Raw genomic sequence first — 19,926 nt, 5'->3', positions numbered from 1 at the left:
TTTACTGGAATGTGTTAGTTTGGTTGTGAAGCTCCCTGATTTTATGGCCATAAAATTCCTTAATTTCAATTCTTTCTGTGATTTTGGGAGGTGGTTGAAATGATGAGGAACTAAAAAGGGGATCTTTAACACACTGATTAAAACATTCTCCTTGCTGAGGTATAGTGGCACAGATATTTTTCCTTTTAATGTTCTTCCAAGTGTCTTGTAAGCTTTCTTCATTCCTCTTTGTTCCTTTTTGGTGTTTTGTTTTCAGCATTGTATTCTGTTTTAAAAATGTTACTTTATTGGAGAGATGCTGTACAGAGGGGTTACGGTTACATGACTGAGGTCCATTTCTTGTTGATTGTTACCTAGTCATCTGTTGTTTTCCCACTATCCCTTCCCTTTCTCTACCCCTGACCCCCCTCAATTTGCAAAGTTCATTTCCAACATGGTGTCTTGTGAATATCCTTTTTGCCATGGATTATCTTTTGTATTTCTTTCCTCATTTTGTTATTTTCCTTCCCTTCCCCAAATCAGACAAATGTATATACTAAATGGAAGGTACTAGAATTAAAGACAGAGATTTCCATGGAAAAACCCATGGAAAAAGAAAAATGAAATAAGGAAAAGAAACAGCAAAATACTGAAATAAGGGTACAGGTTAACCTATTGTAACAATGAGATGTATAAGACACTATGTTGCAAAGGAACTTTACAACTTGAGTGTAGGAAGAGGGGAGTTGGGGAGATGGGGAGGGAAGTGATGGTAGGGGAAAAACAAAGGAGGATGTTAAAATGCTAGATAAGAAATGTACTCATTTGTTAGTGGGGACTATGGCCATGCTGTGAACGCTTTGAGAGGCGCCTGGCACTTTCTAGTCTGTGAGAAATCCAACTTCAGCCACCACAAGTCTCACCACAGGCATCTAGTGGAGGCACATTATCACAATTACCGGGTCTCATTTCTCATTCCGGAATGTGGGATACTACCAAAAGAACTGAAAAGCCTGGTCATGGAAACTCGACTCTATTACTCTGTGAAGAATTTACCTCTTCATGAATTAATTACACATGAATTCATCAACAATTTTGTAAGTAAAGGTTCCTGCTATGCATTGACGTTCAATATAAATATTGATGAAGATAATACTGTTGGTCTGCTACCCAATGGAAAGTTGATTTTATCCCTGGATAAAGACACTTATGAAGAAACTGGACTTCAAGGTCATCCCTCTCAGTATTCTGGCAGAAAAATCAGGAAGTTCATTGTTTCCATTGGTTTGATGGATTCATCCTTCATGTTGGAGTCTAAGAAGTATAAAAGAATATGCTGTCCTTCAAAGAAAAGAAGCCTTTGAAGTTTGATTTTCTTTTGGCTTGGCATTCTACAGGTGCAACAGAGTCAACAATGATGTCATAGTTTTCCAAATACCAAATTCAGAAACATCACCCTAAAGTAGACCAGAGGACAGTGAGTGATTTGCAGTGCCCAGTGTCCTGCTATCTTTCTAGATGCATAAAGTATAAGCTTTATACATTTCTTAGAATTTACTGGAGGAACATTGTGAAGAAATGTAGAGTTTTATTTATTGTTATATCTCTGATTTTACATAATTTTATATTGGCTTTCATTATTTAATACCTGAGACTTCATTATAGCCTTGAATAAAGATGGTGAAGGTGAAATTCTCTAAGGTTTCTCCAAGCAAATATGAAAATAATTGAATAGTTTACCATGTGGGTGGTCTTTAATAGCATTTTTTTCTTATTTTTTCTTTTCCTTGATTCATTTGTGATTTTCCCTTGTTTTGTATTCTGTTTTTTTCATTGACATTTTAGTCATTAATATTTAGTCATATGCTACTAAATATCACATTTTATCTAGAATTCGGTATATGTTAGTCTATTGGAATTATAAAACACTTGTATTGTATTTTCCTCATCCTAACTTTATAACCTTGCTTTTATTTCATACAAGGCAACATCATACAGTTATTTATTTATTTATTTATTTATTTATTTATTTTTTTAGAATACAACTGGACTTTTTTTGACACAATGCAGAATCACTGCAAAATGAAAAGACAAAGGAGAAAGACAGCATTCCAGCTAATGCATAATTAAGTATAGAGGGGTTAGTCACTAAATGAATAACAAAACAGTTAAGCTTGATGGAAAAATCCTTTTTCTAGTGGCCATACTTTTGGAATTACCACTCTCTGTTGTCCAAAAGGGACACCTGCTATGTTTTGAGCCAGCAAGAGATTCAGTGGAATGAAAGGCATGAAAGATCCATAATATGGTTCCTGCAGATCGCACAGTTATCTACCACAATATCCTAGGCCTGCCTGGTTACTGCATTCCACGTTGTTACTTCAAAGGGCTTCTGGCCTGCATCACTGTTGGTGCCACTTGGGGTGTCCACATCTATCGATGCCAGCATTTTGGAAATACATGGTCTGTCTGTTTTATTATTTTTTTAATCTGATGAAATGTATGTACTTTAAAGGAATTAGCAGGGAAATTAGTAGAAAATTTAGGTTCATATTATCCATTCTCGTAAGTAAGAGAGTTCTGCTCTTTCCACTAATGTCCATCTTCTTGGTTGTGTAGTACATGTCACTGCCTGAGTCATAGAAAGTCGGGTCTGTCCTGACATGCAAGTCTCAGATGTCCTTCTAGAACAGTCCATTTGAAAGTTCAGTGTGTGCACAGAATTCCAGCCTTCATTATGTGGAGTTGTCTTCAGGGTTCTTAACTCCTTCCACATATGGCAGTGCTGCCATGTGGTCTGCAAGGTTGCTGATGGCTTCCCACAAGGTTTAACATTGCAGCACCTGGGTGGAGTGGGGAGGGGGAAGCATTTAAGTGGAGACTTTAATGGGTAGTACAAAAATAACAGTTGGGGGTAGGCTTCTCATTCCCTCAGCCTAAGTCTTTTTTTTTTAATTGTGAAAATACTATACAGAGGGGTTACAATTACATGAGCAAGATAATGAGTACATTCCTCATCAAGCATTGTAGCCTTCTTTTTTGTTTTCCCTTCCCATCCCTTCCCATCCTCCCCCCCATCCTCCCTGTTCTGCCCCCCCCCACCAAAGTTGTAAAGTTCGTTTTCGATATGATGACTTGTACATCTCATTGTTTCAATGGGTCCACCTGTATCCCTAGTTAAACGATTTGTTTTTCCCCTTTCCCTCCACCAATTATACCGACATCAAATCAGTGAAAGCAGGGGTTATACTGTGGGGGAGGGAAATACAAAGCAACAAAGAAATAATCTTATAAATGTGTTAGAAACAATCACATGAAAGAAAAAAAACATTTGAATACATATCTTAGGATTCATTTCCCTAATATCACCTTATCTGACCTTTTCTGCTTGACTAAGACATATACTAGATATTGCAAATAAGGGAAACCATGGGACCTATGTTTCTTTGGGCCTAGCTTACTTCACTAAATATAAATTTTTCCAAGCCTTTCCATTCTTAAGAATTGGGGCAATGCCATTCTGTCTGATGGAAGCATAGAATTGCATTGTGTATATATCCCACATTTTCTTTCTTTCTTTCTTTTTTTTTTTTTTTGTCGGTCGTGGGGCTTGAACTCTGGGCATGGGCGCTGTCCCTCAGCTCTTCAGCTCAAGGCGAGTGCTCTACCACTTGAGCTACAGCACCACTTCCCTACCACATTTTCTTGATCCATTCATCTACTGAGGGGCATCTGGGTTGGTTCCATATGTTAGCTATGGTAAATAATGCTGCAATAAACATAGTCGTGCTGGGAGCTTTAATGTGGTCTTGTTTGTAAACATTTGGGTAAATGCCCAAAAGTGGGATTGTTCGGTCATAGCGGAACTCTATGTGGAGTCTTTTGAGGAGCCTCCATACTGCTTTCCAAAGTTCAGCCTATGTCTTTTGGACTCTCCAAGCTCTGTCCTTTCCTCAGAAAAATGAAGATAATAAGAGGTAGGTTTTTATAAAGAGGTAGCCGAGGAAGAACTGCACCAAGCACGTAGTATTCAGGTAAGGGGTAGGTTTATTCAGTAGACCTGCTGGGACCAGGCAAGATTGGCACTCCATGTGGCTGGGAAAGGCCTGGGAATGAGAGAGAGCTGGGAAGAGAGGAAAGAGCTAGAAAAGAGCAGAGAGAGAGGTAAGAACAGCAGCACTCACGTGGTATTCAGGTAAGGAGTAGGTTTATTCAGTAGACTTTCTGGGACCAGGCAAGTTTGGCATTCCACGTGGTTGGCAAAAGAGAGAGGAAAGAAAGGAGAGAGGAAAGAGAGAGAAAAGAGCTAGAAAAGAGCAGAGTGAGCAAGAAAAGAACAGAGAGAGATAGAGAGAGCTAGAAAAGAACAGCAAGAGAGCTGGGAAAGAGAAGAGAAGGAAAAAGCTGAGAGGAGGGCGGAGTCTGCTGGCCATCCAGGAGCAGACCTTACGATAAGAGAACTTACTTGCTGGGAAAAATACTTAGCACAGGAGTTGATATAATGCAAGCTCTGAAGGAATACTGGTTCTTGTGATTATAGTAGTTATAAACCCACAGCCTCAACATGGGGCTCCATAGATTTAGATTCTATGATGAGGAGTAGTAAGAGAACAGGGGTCAATCAGTCTTCATGTTGAAGTTTCTGTGTTCTCCCACAATCCTCGTACTCAATAAAGCAATTCTTTTGTGCTAATGGTCTGACACTTTGTTATCTGGAAGGCATATAGCCTGCTTTAAATGTGCACATATTTATTAACTTTACAGAGCTTCTTAAGCCTTTTTGTTATTCACAACAGAGTTTTACATGGCCTTCTACCTCACACTTACCACAGCATATTTTACTGATACCAATCTAAAACACTTGGCAAGAAGGACATACTAAAGGTAAGGTGAACAGTTTGTGTCTGAAAATTGTAAGCCATGAGGTTGCATGGAGGAAGGTCAGGAAAGTTGATTATCTCAGGGAGAAATCAGTATGCAAATAGATAACCCAAACTTTAGTTATTCCCATGGAACACAGTGAAAAGTATAACCAGACAAACAAAACAAGATAACACACATGGGAGCAAAGGGAAACAACAAAAACCAAACTAGTGAGACTTTAAGTTTAGGAGACTTTTAGTTATTATAGACGATAATATTAATTAAATTAAAGAGGAAAAGAATGGTCGAAGCCAACTATTAGTATCAGATACATAATAATTGGGAGTTTCTTACTATTCTGTATGCTGGTGTTGGAAGTTTAAAAGTTGTTACCATGCTCCATAGTGACTGCCACTAAGAATGTCTTATGGAATACTGTGAGAAAAAGAAACAGGAAATCGAGGGTCTCATGAACAACCATATGGAATGGTTATAGCTAATGCTAGATTTTATACCTGACGTTTAACACTATTTCTTCATCATACATATCAAGATATTTATAATTCTTATCACTTTTTCAGGGCATCTAATTATATTCCCTAGTAAATGTCAAACAAAGATAGTAAGTCTATGCATGAAGATCAAGATAGAAACGAAAAAATTGACCACCAGAGAATTGGTAACATCTTGGAAGATCACTTGTGTTATGAGAATTGAGTTGCCCAATATCCACTGAAGAACCTGAAAATGCTCCATGATGTTTTTGCATTCATACTTGAATCTCCAGCTTCACTGGGGATTTAGACCCAAAGGAGAACAGAAAACATATTTCAAGGTATATGATCACTGTGACTTTGTGCTGCTACTCAAAGCTGAATGTGTTCTCATTCCAAGAGGTAGGAGTTTGGTTTGCGTTAAGATTTTTGTCTCTTGAGTCTCACTTACTTAACTATAAGACAGAAACTCACATGATCTCAGCACTACCCAAAGTTACACTCTGAGAAAATGCTAGCTTGAGATGCTTAGGATTGTGTTGATACTTAAAATGAATTTGGAGGTTTACATGTAAAGGCATACAAATCATTTCTGAAACACTTTTTTTTTATACATCTGAGTTTTTAAGGGTCAACATGGTGGACAGAAATTTTAGTACATACATTCTGCAGGTTTAGAGTTTAGGATCAATATAGACAAAACCTGAGATCCTTTTTAATTTTTTTAGTTTGTTTTTTATACAAATATATATCATTTTCAAAGTGACTTTACTTTATGTTAAAATTTCCAGTGAGAAATTATGATTACAGTAGAAAGTTATTTTTTTCATATGAATGAACATGCTTTATATTGTTTGATATTAAGGGGTTTTTTTGTACAGTGATTGCATTATCATTTCAATGTATTTGCTAAAACATTATTACTTGTTTCAAATATATAAATGTATCCAATAAACTTGAACAGTCCGTTAAATAATAAGTAACCTCCTTTATAGCACTAATATAGAACTTATATCTAGTATCAGAAATTTTGTATGACTTCTAAAAAAGAGTTTTATTTAACTGATGGTTATCTTGAAATGTAAAACAATCTGAGCAACTCTATCACATGTTAGCATTAAGAAGATTACAGAAATCTGTTTTACTTTAATTGCTGGATGTATTAGACTTGGTGCTTACTATAATTTAATTTTATTATTGCATAGTAACAAAGAGAGTTATATATTTGTAACTGGCAATTATCCAAATACAAACTATGTAAATAGTTTGTATATGTAAATAGTTTGAGTATGCAACTTCCTGTGTAATTATAAGCAAGTTACATAGTTTTCTCTAAACACTTCTAACTCAATTCTACATGATAGAGAACATAATATTAGCTGGGTGACAGGGCTCAGGCCTGTAATCCTAGCTACTCAGGAGGCTGAGATCTGAGGCTCAAGATTCACAGTCAGCCCAAGCAGCAAAGTCCATGAGATTATTGTCTCCACTAACGCACCAAAAAACTGGAAGTAGAGACGTGGCTTAATTGATAGAGAACTTGAAGGTTCTGGGACCTTGCCCAGAACTCACATGTGTATGCAAAATATCATTTTTGTAACATGTAATACACATATGCATAACACATACTTCAATAGGTATGTAATTCTTAGCTGCACATTAAGGAAGCATATATATATATATATATATATATATGTATATATACCAACTATAAATATGTCTCAACTGCTATCTGAGCTTGTCATACAATAACTTATTTATGTTCTTTCCTATCAGTGTACTCAGTCTTCCTTGTGGATTTGTTCATCTAGTTTGAATTTTTATTTTCCTTTAAAGCCATACTTTTTAGATTTAAGAAAATGCAAACATCAAACAAAAGAAAGAATATAAGATACAATTTTGAGGGTGGTTTTGTTAAAATCAGTTTTAAAATTATTGATAGTATCACTTTCCAGTGCATATGTGTACTGGTACTTGAATATGATTATGATGACATTCAGACTGCACAAAGAAAAATGTAATCAATGTGTTTATAAATTTTTCATATAATGTATTCTTCCTAGATTTGTCCTGGCAAGAGCCTTATTGTCTGATGGATTCCCTGGTGGATGGGAACCACACCACAGTGACAGAGTTCATTCTATTGGGTTTAACACAAGATCCAGTCCTTCGAGTCATCCTCTTCATTATCATCCTGTTCATCTACTTGGTGACCATAGCTGGAAATCTCTGCACAATCCTTCTCATCAGAGTCTCTACTCAGCTCCACCACCCCATGTACTTTTTCCTCAGTCATTTAGCTTTTGCTGACATGGGCCTTTCATCTTCTGTCACACCCAACATGTTAGTTAACTTTCTGGTGGACAAAAATATGATCTCCTACCAGGGATGTGCCATCCAGATGTGTACAGCTTTTCTCTTTGGGGCAGTTGAGTGCTGTCTTCTGGCTGCCATGGCCTATGATCGCTTTGTGGCCATCTGCAACCCACTGGTGTATTCTACCAAAATGTCCACACAAGTTTGTTTCCACTTACTTATAGTAGCTTTCATAGGTGGTTGTTTTAATGCTTCATCCTTTGCTCTTTCTTTCTTTTCTCTAGTGTTCTGTGGGTCAAACATAGTTAATCATTTCTTCTGTGATTTTTCTCCTCTGCGTGAAATTGCTTGTTCTGAAGATAGTGCCCTCATACTTCTTTCCACATTTACTGCTGCTTCCATCTCTGTGATCACAGTGATTGTCATTGCCATCTCCTACATCTACATCCTCATCACCATCCTGAAGATGCGCTCCACAGAGGGATGCCAGAAAGCCTTCTCCACCTGCACCTCCCACCTCACTGCAGTTGCTCTGTTCTATGGGACAGTTATGTTTATTTATCTGATGCCCAAATCTAGCTACTCCACTGACCAGAACAAGGTGATATCTGTGTTCTACATGGTGGTGATCCCTATGTTGAACCCCCTCATCTACAGTCTCAGGAATAATGAGATCAAGGGAGCTCTGAAGAGAGAGCTTTGGAGGGAAGTGTTTTCTTAGTCAGGTTTGGTATTTTCTAATCTTCATTATAGAAATAATAATTATACCTACAAGTAAACTGACATTCTGAAATGGTCCTCTAATCATTGATACATAATTATCTATTGGGCAAATTTTAGTAAGCATAGTTCATTTTGAGATCATGTACCAACTAAGAGGTTTGATGTGATGTTATGAAATCTCACTGAGTTTATGATTAAGAATATGAACTCTTGTTGGAAAACAAAATTTGCTAAATATTATTTCAAAGTTTTCACCCCCAAAAAATTGTTTACTGGAATGTGTTAGTTTGGATGTTATGCTCCTTGATTTTATTGTCATTAAATTCCTTAATTTCAATTCTTTCTGTGATTTTGGGAGGTGGTTGAAATCATGAGGGACTAAAAAGGGGATCTTTAACACACTGATTAAAACATTCTCCCTGCTGAGCTATAGTGACACAGATACTTTTCCTTTTAATGTTCTTCCAAGTGTCTTGTAAGCTTTCTTCATTCCTCTTTGTTCCTTTTTGGTGTTTTATGTGGATCATTGTATTCTGTTTTAAAAATGTTATTTTATTGGATAGATGCTGTACAGAGGGGTTACGGTTACATGACTGAGGTCCGTTTCTCATTGATTGTTACCCACTCATCTGTTGTTCTCCTACTATCCTTTCCCTCTCCCTACCCCTGTTCCCCCAAGTTGTAAAGTTTATTTCCAACATGGTGTCTTGTGAATATCCTTTTTGCAATGGATTATCCTTCGTATTTCTTTCCTCATTTGTTATTTTCCTTCCCTTCCCTAAATCAGAAAAATGTATATACTAAATGGAAGGTACTAGTATCAAAGACAGAGATTTGCATGGAAAAACCCATGGAAAAAGAAAAATGAAATAAGGAAAAGAAACAGCAAAATGCTGATATCAGGATACAGGTTAACCTATTGTAACAATGAGATGTATAAGATACTATGTTGCAAATGAACTTTACAACTTTGGGGCAGGAAGATGGGAGTTGGGGAGGTGAGGCGGGAAGGGATCGTAGGGGAAAAACAAAGGAGGAGGTTAAAATGCTAGATAAGAAATGTACTCATTTGGTAGTGGAGACTATGTCCATGCTACGAAGGCTTCGAGAGGCGCCTGGCACTTGCTAATCTGCGAGAAATCCAACTTCAGCCACCACAAGTAAAGCCACCGGCATCTAGTGAAGGCCCACTATCACAATTACCGGGTGTCATTTCTCATTCTGGAATGTGGGATACTACCAAAACAACTGAAAAGCCTGGTCATGGAAACTCGACCCTATTACTCTGTGAAGAATTAACCTCTTCACGAATTAATTACACATGAATTCATCAACACTTTTGTAAGGAAAGGTTCCTGCTATGCTCTGACGTTCAATATACATATTGATGAACATACTGTTGGTCTGCTACCCAATGGAAAGTTGATTTTATCCCTGGATAAAGACACTTATGAAGAAACTGGGTTTCAAGGTCATCCATCTCAGTATTCTCTCAGAATAATCAGGAAGTTCATTGTTTCCATTGATTTGATGGATTCATCTTTTATGCTGGTCCTTCAAAGAAAAGAAGCCTTTGAAGTTTGATTTCCTTTTGGCTTTGTATTCTACAGGTGCAACAGAGTCAACAATGATGTCATACTTTTCGAAATACCAAATTCAGGAACATCACCCTAAAGTAGAACTGAGCACAGTGAATGATTTGCAGTGGCCAGTTCGGCATAGCAGTGAGCTTAAAGGAGAGCCAGAATCATCCTGTGGGTGCCACAGAGCTTTTTGAGTGGCTGGGTTCAGTCTTCTGTAATGCAGACCTAAATAACAAGTCTAGTAATTTTGTGTCAACCTACTGCTGTCTCCAGCCAACTACAGTAGTGGCCAGGGCTTGCTTGTGTACAATCACTGGCCTCATCCTTCCAGAGTAAATCTGTGTCCTGCTGGAATGGCTGTGTCATTATTGTGATGAAGCAAAGCTGGCCCCGTGGATTACCTTGTCAGTTCAAGGCTTTGCAGACAGCCCTGTCTCCTGGAGAGAGAATGAGCATGATTTTTACAAAGGAGGTGAACATACATACAACTATGTCATTTTTAATAACTAGGACTATTGGCTTCAGGTGGCTGTTGGGACACTTAATGACTGTCCTCTCTAAGCAATACTGAATTTTAAAATCTGTTTATTTTTGTCACTGTTGTTTTCTGATTTCTTCATTGTGTATGTATGGGTCTGTGCACTGATAATGTTCCTCAGCTCAGCATTTGCTTGCATTCTGGCCTGCAACAGCCTATCTACGTGGCAGCGGGTGCATGCTTAGTGACTGACTGTACTTCTCCATCAGTGCAAACACAGGGCGTGTTTACTGCATTGTCATACCAGCTGGACTGGGAACCATTGTGTAAGGGCTGGTGTTGCTCATTGAAGCTTTTCTTCAAGCAATGAAAAGACCTGTATCACCCTTCCTAAAACCTGTCCTTGTGGTAAGGCTCTTCATTTATTCCCTCCTCAATTTCTCCTCAACCCTATGAGGAAACTAAGGCATAGCATGGTACGGAAGCTTGTGAGTTCACTCTGCTAGTGGATGAGCCTGGATGTCAGGCCAGCCTGAGTTCTCATCAGCTGTTCTCCCTGTGTTTATTGTCTTTGGATCAGGGAGGGACCTGTGGGAGCTGAGAATTTTTAACCAACATGTTCTATGTTATTTCTAGTAATGTGTCTGATAGAGACCCAATGAAAAAAACAGCTTTTATAATTCACAGGGAAAAAATATACTTTAAATGTATTCAGAAAATAAGAAATGTGTACATTGCCTTACTCATGTAACTTTTACCCCTCTGTACAATAATTTTACAATAAAAATATATACAAAAACAAAAATGAAATAAAATAAGAAAAAAGAACTAGATATAGTACATTGGTGAAATCAACTGAGAAAAAGACCTTTTGTTTCCATGCCTGAAGTTCATTTCAATTAGAATCATTTTGTATGGTCATATGTACATAGCTCTTAAGCTATTATGATTCTCTGCCAGACTATCCTAGGCATATACTAATTATTATGAAAGAGGGAAACCATAGAGCCCATGTTTCTTTGGTCTGGCTTACTTCACTTAAGATGATTTTTTCCAAGTCTTTCTATTTCTTCATGAAAGGGGTGATGTCATTCTTTCTGACAGAAGCATAAAAGGCCATTGTGTATATATACCACATTTTCTTGATCCATTCATCTATTGAAGAGCATCTGGGTTGGTTCCATAGCTATGGTAAATAATGCTGCAACGAACATAGTTGTTCTGGTACTTTAATGTGCCTTAGCTTGAGATCCTTTGGATAAATTCCCAGGAGTGGGATTCTGGGATCATAGGAGTGTTCTATGTTTAGTCTTTCAAGGTACCTCCATACAGCCTTCCAAGGTGGTTGTACCATCTTACATTCCCACCAATAGTGTAATAGTGTTCTCTTTTGGCTACATCCCCACCAGCATTTATTATCATTTGTTTTCTTGATAATGACCATTCTACCTGGGGTGAGGTAGAATCTCAATGTGGTTTTGGTTTGCATTTCTTTTATGGCCAGAGAAATTGAACGTTTCTTCATGTGTCTATTGGCCATGCTTATTTCCTCTCCAGAGAAGTCTCTTTTAAATTCTTTAGCCCACTTATTAATGGTCACCATTGTATGTTAATGCAGTCTGTCTATGAGCTTACTATTTTATTCTGCTTGATCTACTCTCCTGGTGATGCATTCTATCACATTTTTAATGTGATAAAGGATTTCTGGTTTATTTATTTTTTATTATATACAAATATAATATTTTGAGCTTAGTACTGCTGGCTAATGCATGTAGTTCTAGCTATTCAGACTGAGATCTGAGGATTGTGGTTCAAAGCCAGCTCAAGCATTATGCAATGTCTCCCCGAGCCTTGTCCTCCTCTCTCATTCTCACCTGGCATTTTAGACACATATCTTTGCATTACTTTTTAAATGTTTTTTTTAATTGTAAAAATACCATATAAAGGGGTTACAATTGCATTGTTGCCTCCTCATTTGTTTCCCCTTCCCATCCCTTCCCATCTCCCTACCAAATGCTCACCACCCCCCTCTTTAACTCCCAACCCCAGCCAATGTTGTAAAGTTTATTTTTGGACATAAGGTCTTGTACATTTCATCGTTGCAATGGGTCCACTTGTATCCCTATTTAAATGACTTGTTTTTTCCCTTCCCCTCCACAAATTATACCAACATCAAATACCGTGAAAAAAGGGGTTATACCATGAGGGAGGCACATACAAAGCAACAAAGAAATCGTCTTATAAATATGTTAGAAACAATCACAAGAAAGAAAAAACATTTGAGTCCTTATCTTGGGGTTCATTTCGCCTAACATGTTTGCTGCTCTACTATTTCTTCTTGAAAGTCCATCACACCTAGCATTAGTAATGTAGTAATTTACAGAAAATATAAAGATTCTGAGACCTTACATATTTTTTCTCATGCTACCTTATGATATGTTGTATATGTCTAACATTTATATGAAATCACCAAAAGCAGTAGCACCATTTTATTTGGTGAGTTTTATGTATTTTAGTGTTATGTTTATACAAACCAGTTACTTGCCATTTTAGATATGAGATGAGGGTTAGAGATTCCTATTCTTTCCTGATGTTTAGCTTCTTGAATGCATAATGTGATTACTACTGGAGTAACAATGACTGGATTGTCGTAGGAAGTGTTTGACGGTCTTTTAGAATAGTCTGTTTCACCGTCAAGGAAATGATGTGTATGCATTGAACTTAAGCCTCCATTACTTGGGATAATATTTAGGGACTGCAACTGTTGCACAGGCTGCTGATGGCTTCCCAGGAGATGGAAAATTTCTGACAAGGAGGGGAGACTTTAGTCAACAGGATTGGAAACATGAAACTGACATTGGGCATTGAAATCAGAACAAATTGCTTGAAACTTTTGGTATCAGTTCTCTTATCTGCCAATGAGGATACTTAAAGGAATGATTTCATAAAATTGATGAGGATTTAAAATGTGTTCAGTGCTTAGCATACTTTTTAATCCAATAGAGTCAGCTCTGTAGGATATTGATTCTAGTTATTGTAGTGTTTATAAACTTTCTCCCTTAACAGTGTGCCTCAGGGGTTTAGAGAGATGACTTTAAGGTGGGGTTTTGAAAAATCAGAGTATGGCTGCATCTTGTGGCTGAAGATTCTGGTGTTCTGTCACAATCCATCTACACATTGACACTGTTTCTCTTCTGGAACTCATCCAAACATCTTTCTAATTTTTCTTTCATTATACAGCTTTTGACATGTTTCTTTCTACCATGAAAATGTATATGTTTTATTTATTTTTTGCATTTTTAGTTATTTAAAAGGTAGCTTTACAAGTACCGTGTTCCCTGACAGTACTGATTAGCGTGTGTTATGGATGTCAGCACATAATATTTAGCAATAAACACATTGAATGGATAGAGCTCACGTTAGCAATTTATACATGAAATTTAGTGCTGTCTTTATAATGGCAAGATCCACAGTAACCATGGAACTAACATTTATCTAATAGCAAGTCTGGATAACATTTATTTATAAGAAAGTTTGGTAAATTTAGACTATAGATGTAGCATAAATACCTAGAAGAGAACAAAAGGATAAATTGTCCACTTGAGAATTAGCAGTATCTTGAGATGTTGAATTTGGATTGCCCTATGTCTATAACACAACTTAATTATGCTCCACACCTTGTGTGTGGCTTCCAGCTTGGTTCAACTTGTTTCTTTGGGACATTTAAATGCTTTATTTTAGCTTCCATGGCCTATGATGACTTTTTGGGTATCTGCAATCCACTGTTGTATTCAGCCAAAACTTATACATGAGTTTGTGTGCAGTTTCTTGCAGTAGATTTCATAAGAGGTTTTCTGAATGCTTCCTCCTTTACTCTTTCCTTCCTTGGTTTACTTTTCTGTGGACTCAATAAAGTCAATCATTTCTTGTGTGATTTTGTTCCCTTAGTTGAAGTATCCTGTTCAGCAGACATTATCTTCACAATTGATCCTTCATTTACTGCTGGCTCTGTCATTGTGTCCACAGTGATTGTCATAGCCACCTGCTACATCTACATCCTCATCACCATCCTGAAGGTGCGCTCCTCTTAGGGCCGCCACAAGGCCTTTTCCACCTGCACCTCCCACCTCACTGCAGTCACTCTGTTCTCTGGGACAGTTACATTTATTTATGTGATGCCAGCTGCTCCACTGACCAGAAGAAGAAGATGATATCTGTGTTCTATATGGTGCTGATACCCATGTTGAACCCCCTCATCTACAGATTCAGGAATAACAAGATTAAAGGTGTTCTGAAAAGAGATCTTGGTAGGAAAATACTTTATTAATGAGATATTGCTTTGTACAGTTTCTTACAGGAATGATATTGCCTAGTTGTCATATTTAAAAGGAAGATGAGTATCTGGTTATCATCATCATCATCATCATCATCATCATCATCCTCATCCTCATCATCATCATCATCATCTTTTTGATAATGATGTGTTTATCATGCAACAGAATTACCATTCAACAAAGTCGTCCATAAATACAATATGCATTGGTCAATGTCATACTGAATATCTGTTTTGAAATCTATCCTCTGATGCAGCCTTAGTGAATGTGATGATTTTTCAGTAAACATTAGGGTTAAATTTTTAGGTAACTCAGTTACTTTTAAAGTAAAAAATAAAGATACAGTTAGGAACATAAATTGTGTCACATTAAACAAAATTGTATTCATCCACAGAACACGTTTTTTTCTATGGCATCTCTTCATGAGGTTAGACCTTGTTATGGCATGGCTCTTCAATATTGCCCAAGGTCGATATTTGTTGCAGCATTGGTCCCTAGTACTGTGCTATTAGGAGATGGTAGAAACATCCAGAAGTTGAGCCTAGTGAAGCTTAGCTCACTGGGGAAGGTACCCCAACCTCTTTGACTTCTCTGTTTTGTTTTCTGACCATGATGTGAATGGTTTTATTCTACTGTGTGTGACAGCATGATATGTCACCAAAAGCCTCAGTCATGGAGCCATCTCATTACATAGTGAAATTTCCAAACTTGTGAGCCTGAGTAAACCTTTTCTGCATTGAATTTAATACTTGAGCTCCTTTTTTTTTTCACAGGAACAGAACATTTACTAACCTTTATTCCTTGGCTGTATTCATTTCACCATCAGATTATTGTTTTTATTCCTTGTAGAATTTGGATCCATAGTGCACTGAATCTGAATCTGCAAATAACCTTTGGAGATGGAGTTCTTACTTTATTTATTGATAGTGCGTTTTCCAGTTAAGGAATATGGTATTGAATATAGTACCTCTTTCTACTTAAGTGGGTTTTCTTTAATTTATCTTTAAATGCAGTTTACTTGCTATTTATAAATGTATTTCCAAATACTTTGACACACTTTTTTCTGGCAGAAAGAACATTTATTTGGGGGACAGCAAACTATGGGCCTGTAAGGGATGGAGGCATGTGGAGACAGAGGGGAAAGAAGAAGAGAAAAAGAGAGAAAGAGAAGAGCACTTTGACACATTTTAAATACATTAATTATTTTTTTGTCGGTCATGGGTTTGAATTCTGGTCTTGGATCCTATCTCTGTGTCCCTACATTCTTCAGCTCAAGATGAGCGCTCTACTGCTTGAGCCACAGCGCCACTTCCAGTTTTCTAGTGGTTTATTGGAGATAAGGGTCTCACGGCCTTGCCTGCCTGGACTGGCTTTGAACCATGATCTTCAGATCTCAGCCTCCTGAGTAGCTAGGATTACAGGTGTGAGCCACTGGAGCCTAGCTTTAAATAAATTTTATTACACTTTTATTCTCTTTTAGTAGTTACCAGATATAAACATGATTTTTGCATATATTCAACTTTTGTTCTGTTATGTTTCTAGATAAAGTATATGTTTTATATATTTCTCAGTATTTACTGGATTCACACCAAGCAAAAATGGAGTTTTACTTATTGTTTTATCTCTGATTTTACATTTTTAATGTGGTTTTATATTGGTTTTCATTACCTTATTCAATAGCTGAGACTTCATTATAACCATGAATAAAAATAGTGAAGGAGAAGTTTTCCCCAAACAAAGATGAAAATAATTCAATATTTTACCATGTGGGTGGTCTTTAATAGTGTTTTGTTTTTTTCTTTCTATTTTTTCTTTTCCTTGGATCATTTGAGATTTTTCCCTTCTATTGTACTGTATGTTTTTTTCATTGACATTTTAGTCATAGGTCTTTACATCATTTAAAAAAATTGATTTAACTATTATCTGATATTAAAATGTCACCTTTTAGCTAGAATTAGTTATGTAGCAATTTACATAAAATATAAAGTACTTGTATATTTATTTTCCTCATCCTACCTTTATGACATTGCTTTTATGTCTTATATCTATGTAATGATTCCACGAGGCAATATCCTATGCTTTTTTTTTACCTGTTGAAATGTATATATTTTAAGGGAATTAGAAGGGATATTAGTAGGGAATTTAAGTTTATATTATTCATTCTTGTAAGAAATTTCTCTTCTTTCAACTAATGTTCATCTTCCTGAGTGTAGTACATGTCACTGTCTGAGTCATAGCAAGTCATGTCTGTCTTGACATAAAAGAAGCTCAAATGTCCTTCTAGAATGGTCCATTTGAAAGTTCAATGTGTGCACAGAATTCCAGCCTTCATTATTTGGAGTTGTCTTCAGGGTTCTTAACTCCTTCCACATATGGGAGTGCTGCCCTGGGGTCTGCAAGGTTGCTGATGGCTTCCCAGAAGGTTTAACATTCCAGCGACTGGGTGGAGTGGGGAGGGGGAAGCAGTAAAGTAGAGACTTTAATGGTTATTACCAAAAATGACAGTTGTGGGGAGGCTTCTCATTCCCTCAGCCTAAGTCTTTTGGACTCTCCAAGCTCTGTCCTTTCCTGAGAAAAATGAAGATAATAAAATCACTTTCTTGCTGGGTAAAATACTTAGCATAGGAGTTGATATAATGCAAGCTCTGAAGGAATACTGGTTCTTGTGATTATAGTAGTTATAAACCCACAGAATCAAAATGGGGCTCCAGGGATTTAGAGTCTATGATGAGGAGTAGTAATATTAATATATTATGGTGTTCATAAACTGCTGATAAGGTTGTGAATATTCTGTAAAGTATTTTTGTTTATTTTCATAAAAATGAAGCTGGTGTATCATTGCATTTTCTTTTGTGCTTGTTGGGTTTTAGTATCAAGACATCTCACATGGTGATATTGCATTGAAATATGCACTCTTTAGTCTCAATGAACTTACATAAGATTGTAATTACTATTTCATTGAATGTCTTTAGTATTTAATAAAATGCTGTCTACATTTTTCTTTGCCATATGTTGATAAATTTTCTTTAATGATTAAAAGACACTGCCATTTTGTTTCCTCTTTGCTTTGATTTGAGTTAATTATGTTTTAAAAAATATTCTTCAGGTTACCTAAGTTATCAATTATTATATATTAGCACATATAACTACTTGTATTCCTAATAATAGTAATAATAGCTTTAAAAGCTATATTTGTATTGCTTTTGACCTTCCGTATTTGGTGATTTGTACTTTCATTTTATTTTTACATGAGAAAGTTAACAAAACCAGTGTAAGAAAACAAGTATTTATCTATTTTCTCTTTCACTGTAGGCTGACTTTCTATTTAATTAACTTCTGTTATTAATTTTATAATTATTTTCCTTTTTATACACTGTCCTTTATATTACTATTCTTTCCAATTGAAATAAAACAAATCATAGTTTTTAATTACTCTGTGCAAATTAGTTTACAGAGTTGCTGAGTTTTATAACTAGAATTTGTCTCATCAAATTTCTCTGCTTTTTTTTCTGTCTCTCAGTCTATGTTGGATGTTCATGAGCCTCTTGCTTTACTTCATTTCTCAGTTCACTCAAACGATTTGCATAGTGCTTATAGTGTCTATCAATATGTTATGTCATGGCAACAGTCTCAGGGTCCCCAAAATCAGGCTGGCATGCATAGAAACTCTACATTTTGAATCTCTGATGTTCAGGAACTGAAGAGTTGGAGCCTTCTTTCCATTTTTAATAAAGTAACATCATTGACTGTGTTGATTATCATATATCTATGTCCTAAAACTTAGTGTTCTTAGTGTTTCCATTGGTTCTCCTTGTCTTGGTTTCTTTGAGCTGGGAATACTTAATAATTGATAGAACTAGTTACAGTTTTGATCATTTATTTGCATATTCATTTTACCCTGACAGAATATTAGCTTTCTCATCTTAGAGGTTTGATTATCTCAAGATTTGAGATTTCCTAGAGTTCTATGGCTGCATATCTGTGCAAGGCCTGATTACTTCCCATTTCCCTTTGTCCTAAAGATATATATGAAATGTAGTGTGTCATTCAAACTTTTCATGGTACATTCACCTAGCTTTAATTTTATTACTTTGTCTCGGTTATAGAAAAACAATACAAAATCTACAGCTTGTACCAGTGCCCTGTGTTAGTAAGTCATTTTCTGACTTGTCAAGTTCTGTTGTCACATAATAATACCTCAATGCTGAGTATATTTTCTGTATTCTCCTATTGACTGATAATGCAATTCCTTATTTTCTGTAAATCGAATATAGTTAAAATATCCTTAACATTTCGTGATTTCTTCCAATTGTGCTCATTATGGGATTAATTAAAATAACCAAAGCTGACATTGTTGGACAGGAACCAACCTGCAAGTAAATTTCATGTATATGAGTGGGATATTACATGTTAGGTAGTGGTTAGCCAAGGAAATTCCAGGAAGTGTTTGGTCCATGGCTAGCAACATATTGCTTTTGAAGGGGACAAACAACCAGATACACAGAAGTCACATCTATCATACTGTCTGGTTATAGAAAGCCACATATAAGGTACCAAAATATATTACCAGGCTCCAGCTCAATCAGTTTGAGTGACCAAGAATTACCTTTGTATTATTAACATGTCATTTTAATCTGGTTGTAATTAGATCTTCTTCCTCCTTCAGTCTTTGTGTGTTTTACTTGGGTAGTTGTGGGTAGATGCTTGCCCAGAATAGTTCTGAAGTCATAATTCTTCCATAGCTTTAATGTCAATAACTCTTTGTGCCTATTCCAGCGAGGTCCCCTGGCCCCCCTGCATGTCAATGAAAGCCTGTGCTATGGCAAAAGGAATCATAGTTTTGACTTCTCTTTCTGAGTTGACTTACTTTCACCCCTGAAAAGTGCCTAATAAACTTCATTATTCATAATAAATGGTGCTTTTTACTACTCTGAAGCAAAGGGACATTGTGTTTTCCAGAAATTGTGGCCACCAGAAACCTTCCCTCTAAGTACTTCTGCCAATATATCAATACCTAAATCCATACCTTTTAATATTGTCCTAAATCTATGACTTGTAACATCTTTTGGGTATGGCTTATGTAAAGTAAAATGTACCATTATTAGCTGCTGAAAACTGCATAAGGCTGTATCATGATACAGACATTTCCATCCACC

The 19,926-nt window shown here is 36.5% G+C and overlaps 1 protein-coding gene and 4 pseudogenes across 1 annotated transcript; 4 read left to right on the top strand and 1 right to left on the bottom strand.

Moving 5' to 3' along the window:
- The first annotated feature begins 819 nt into the window (after positions 1-819).
- Positions 820-1,624, top strand: LOC138836639 (ribonuclease P protein subunit p40 pseudogene; annotated as a pseudogene).
- Positions 1,625-2,173: 549 nt separating this feature from the next.
- On the bottom strand, positions 2,174-2,428 carry LOC138836298 (E3 ubiquitin-protein ligase RBX1 pseudogene; annotated as a pseudogene).
- Positions 2,429-7,428: 5,000 nt separating this feature from the next.
- On the top strand, positions 7,429-8,373 carry LOC138836296 (olfactory receptor 5P76-like). The gene has a single exon (XM_070034788.1). The coding sequence runs from the start codon at positions 7,429-7,431 to the stop codon at positions 8,371-8,373; it is 945 nt and encodes a 314-aa protein (XP_069890889.1).
- Positions 8,374-9,459: 1,086 nt separating this feature from the next.
- Positions 9,460-10,519, top strand: LOC138836638 (ribonuclease P protein subunit p40-like; annotated as a pseudogene).
- A 3,606-nt stretch (positions 10,520-14,125) lies between these two features.
- LOC138836637 (olfactory receptor 5P6-like) lies at positions 14,126-14,763 on the top strand (annotated as a pseudogene).
- The last annotated feature ends 5,163 nt before the right edge of the window (positions 14,764-19,926 follow it).

Source organism: Dipodomys merriami, unplaced genomic scaffold (assembly GCF_024711535.1).
Source record: "Dipodomys merriami isolate MVZ:Mamm:240054 unplaced genomic scaffold, mDipMer1.0.p SCAF_25, whole genome shotgun sequence".
NCBI lineage: Eukaryota > Metazoa > Chordata > Mammalia > Rodentia > Heteromyidae > Dipodomys > Dipodomys merriami.
Note: the sequence above shows the minus strand (reverse complement) of the source record. Positions and strands in the feature narration are given on the sequence as shown.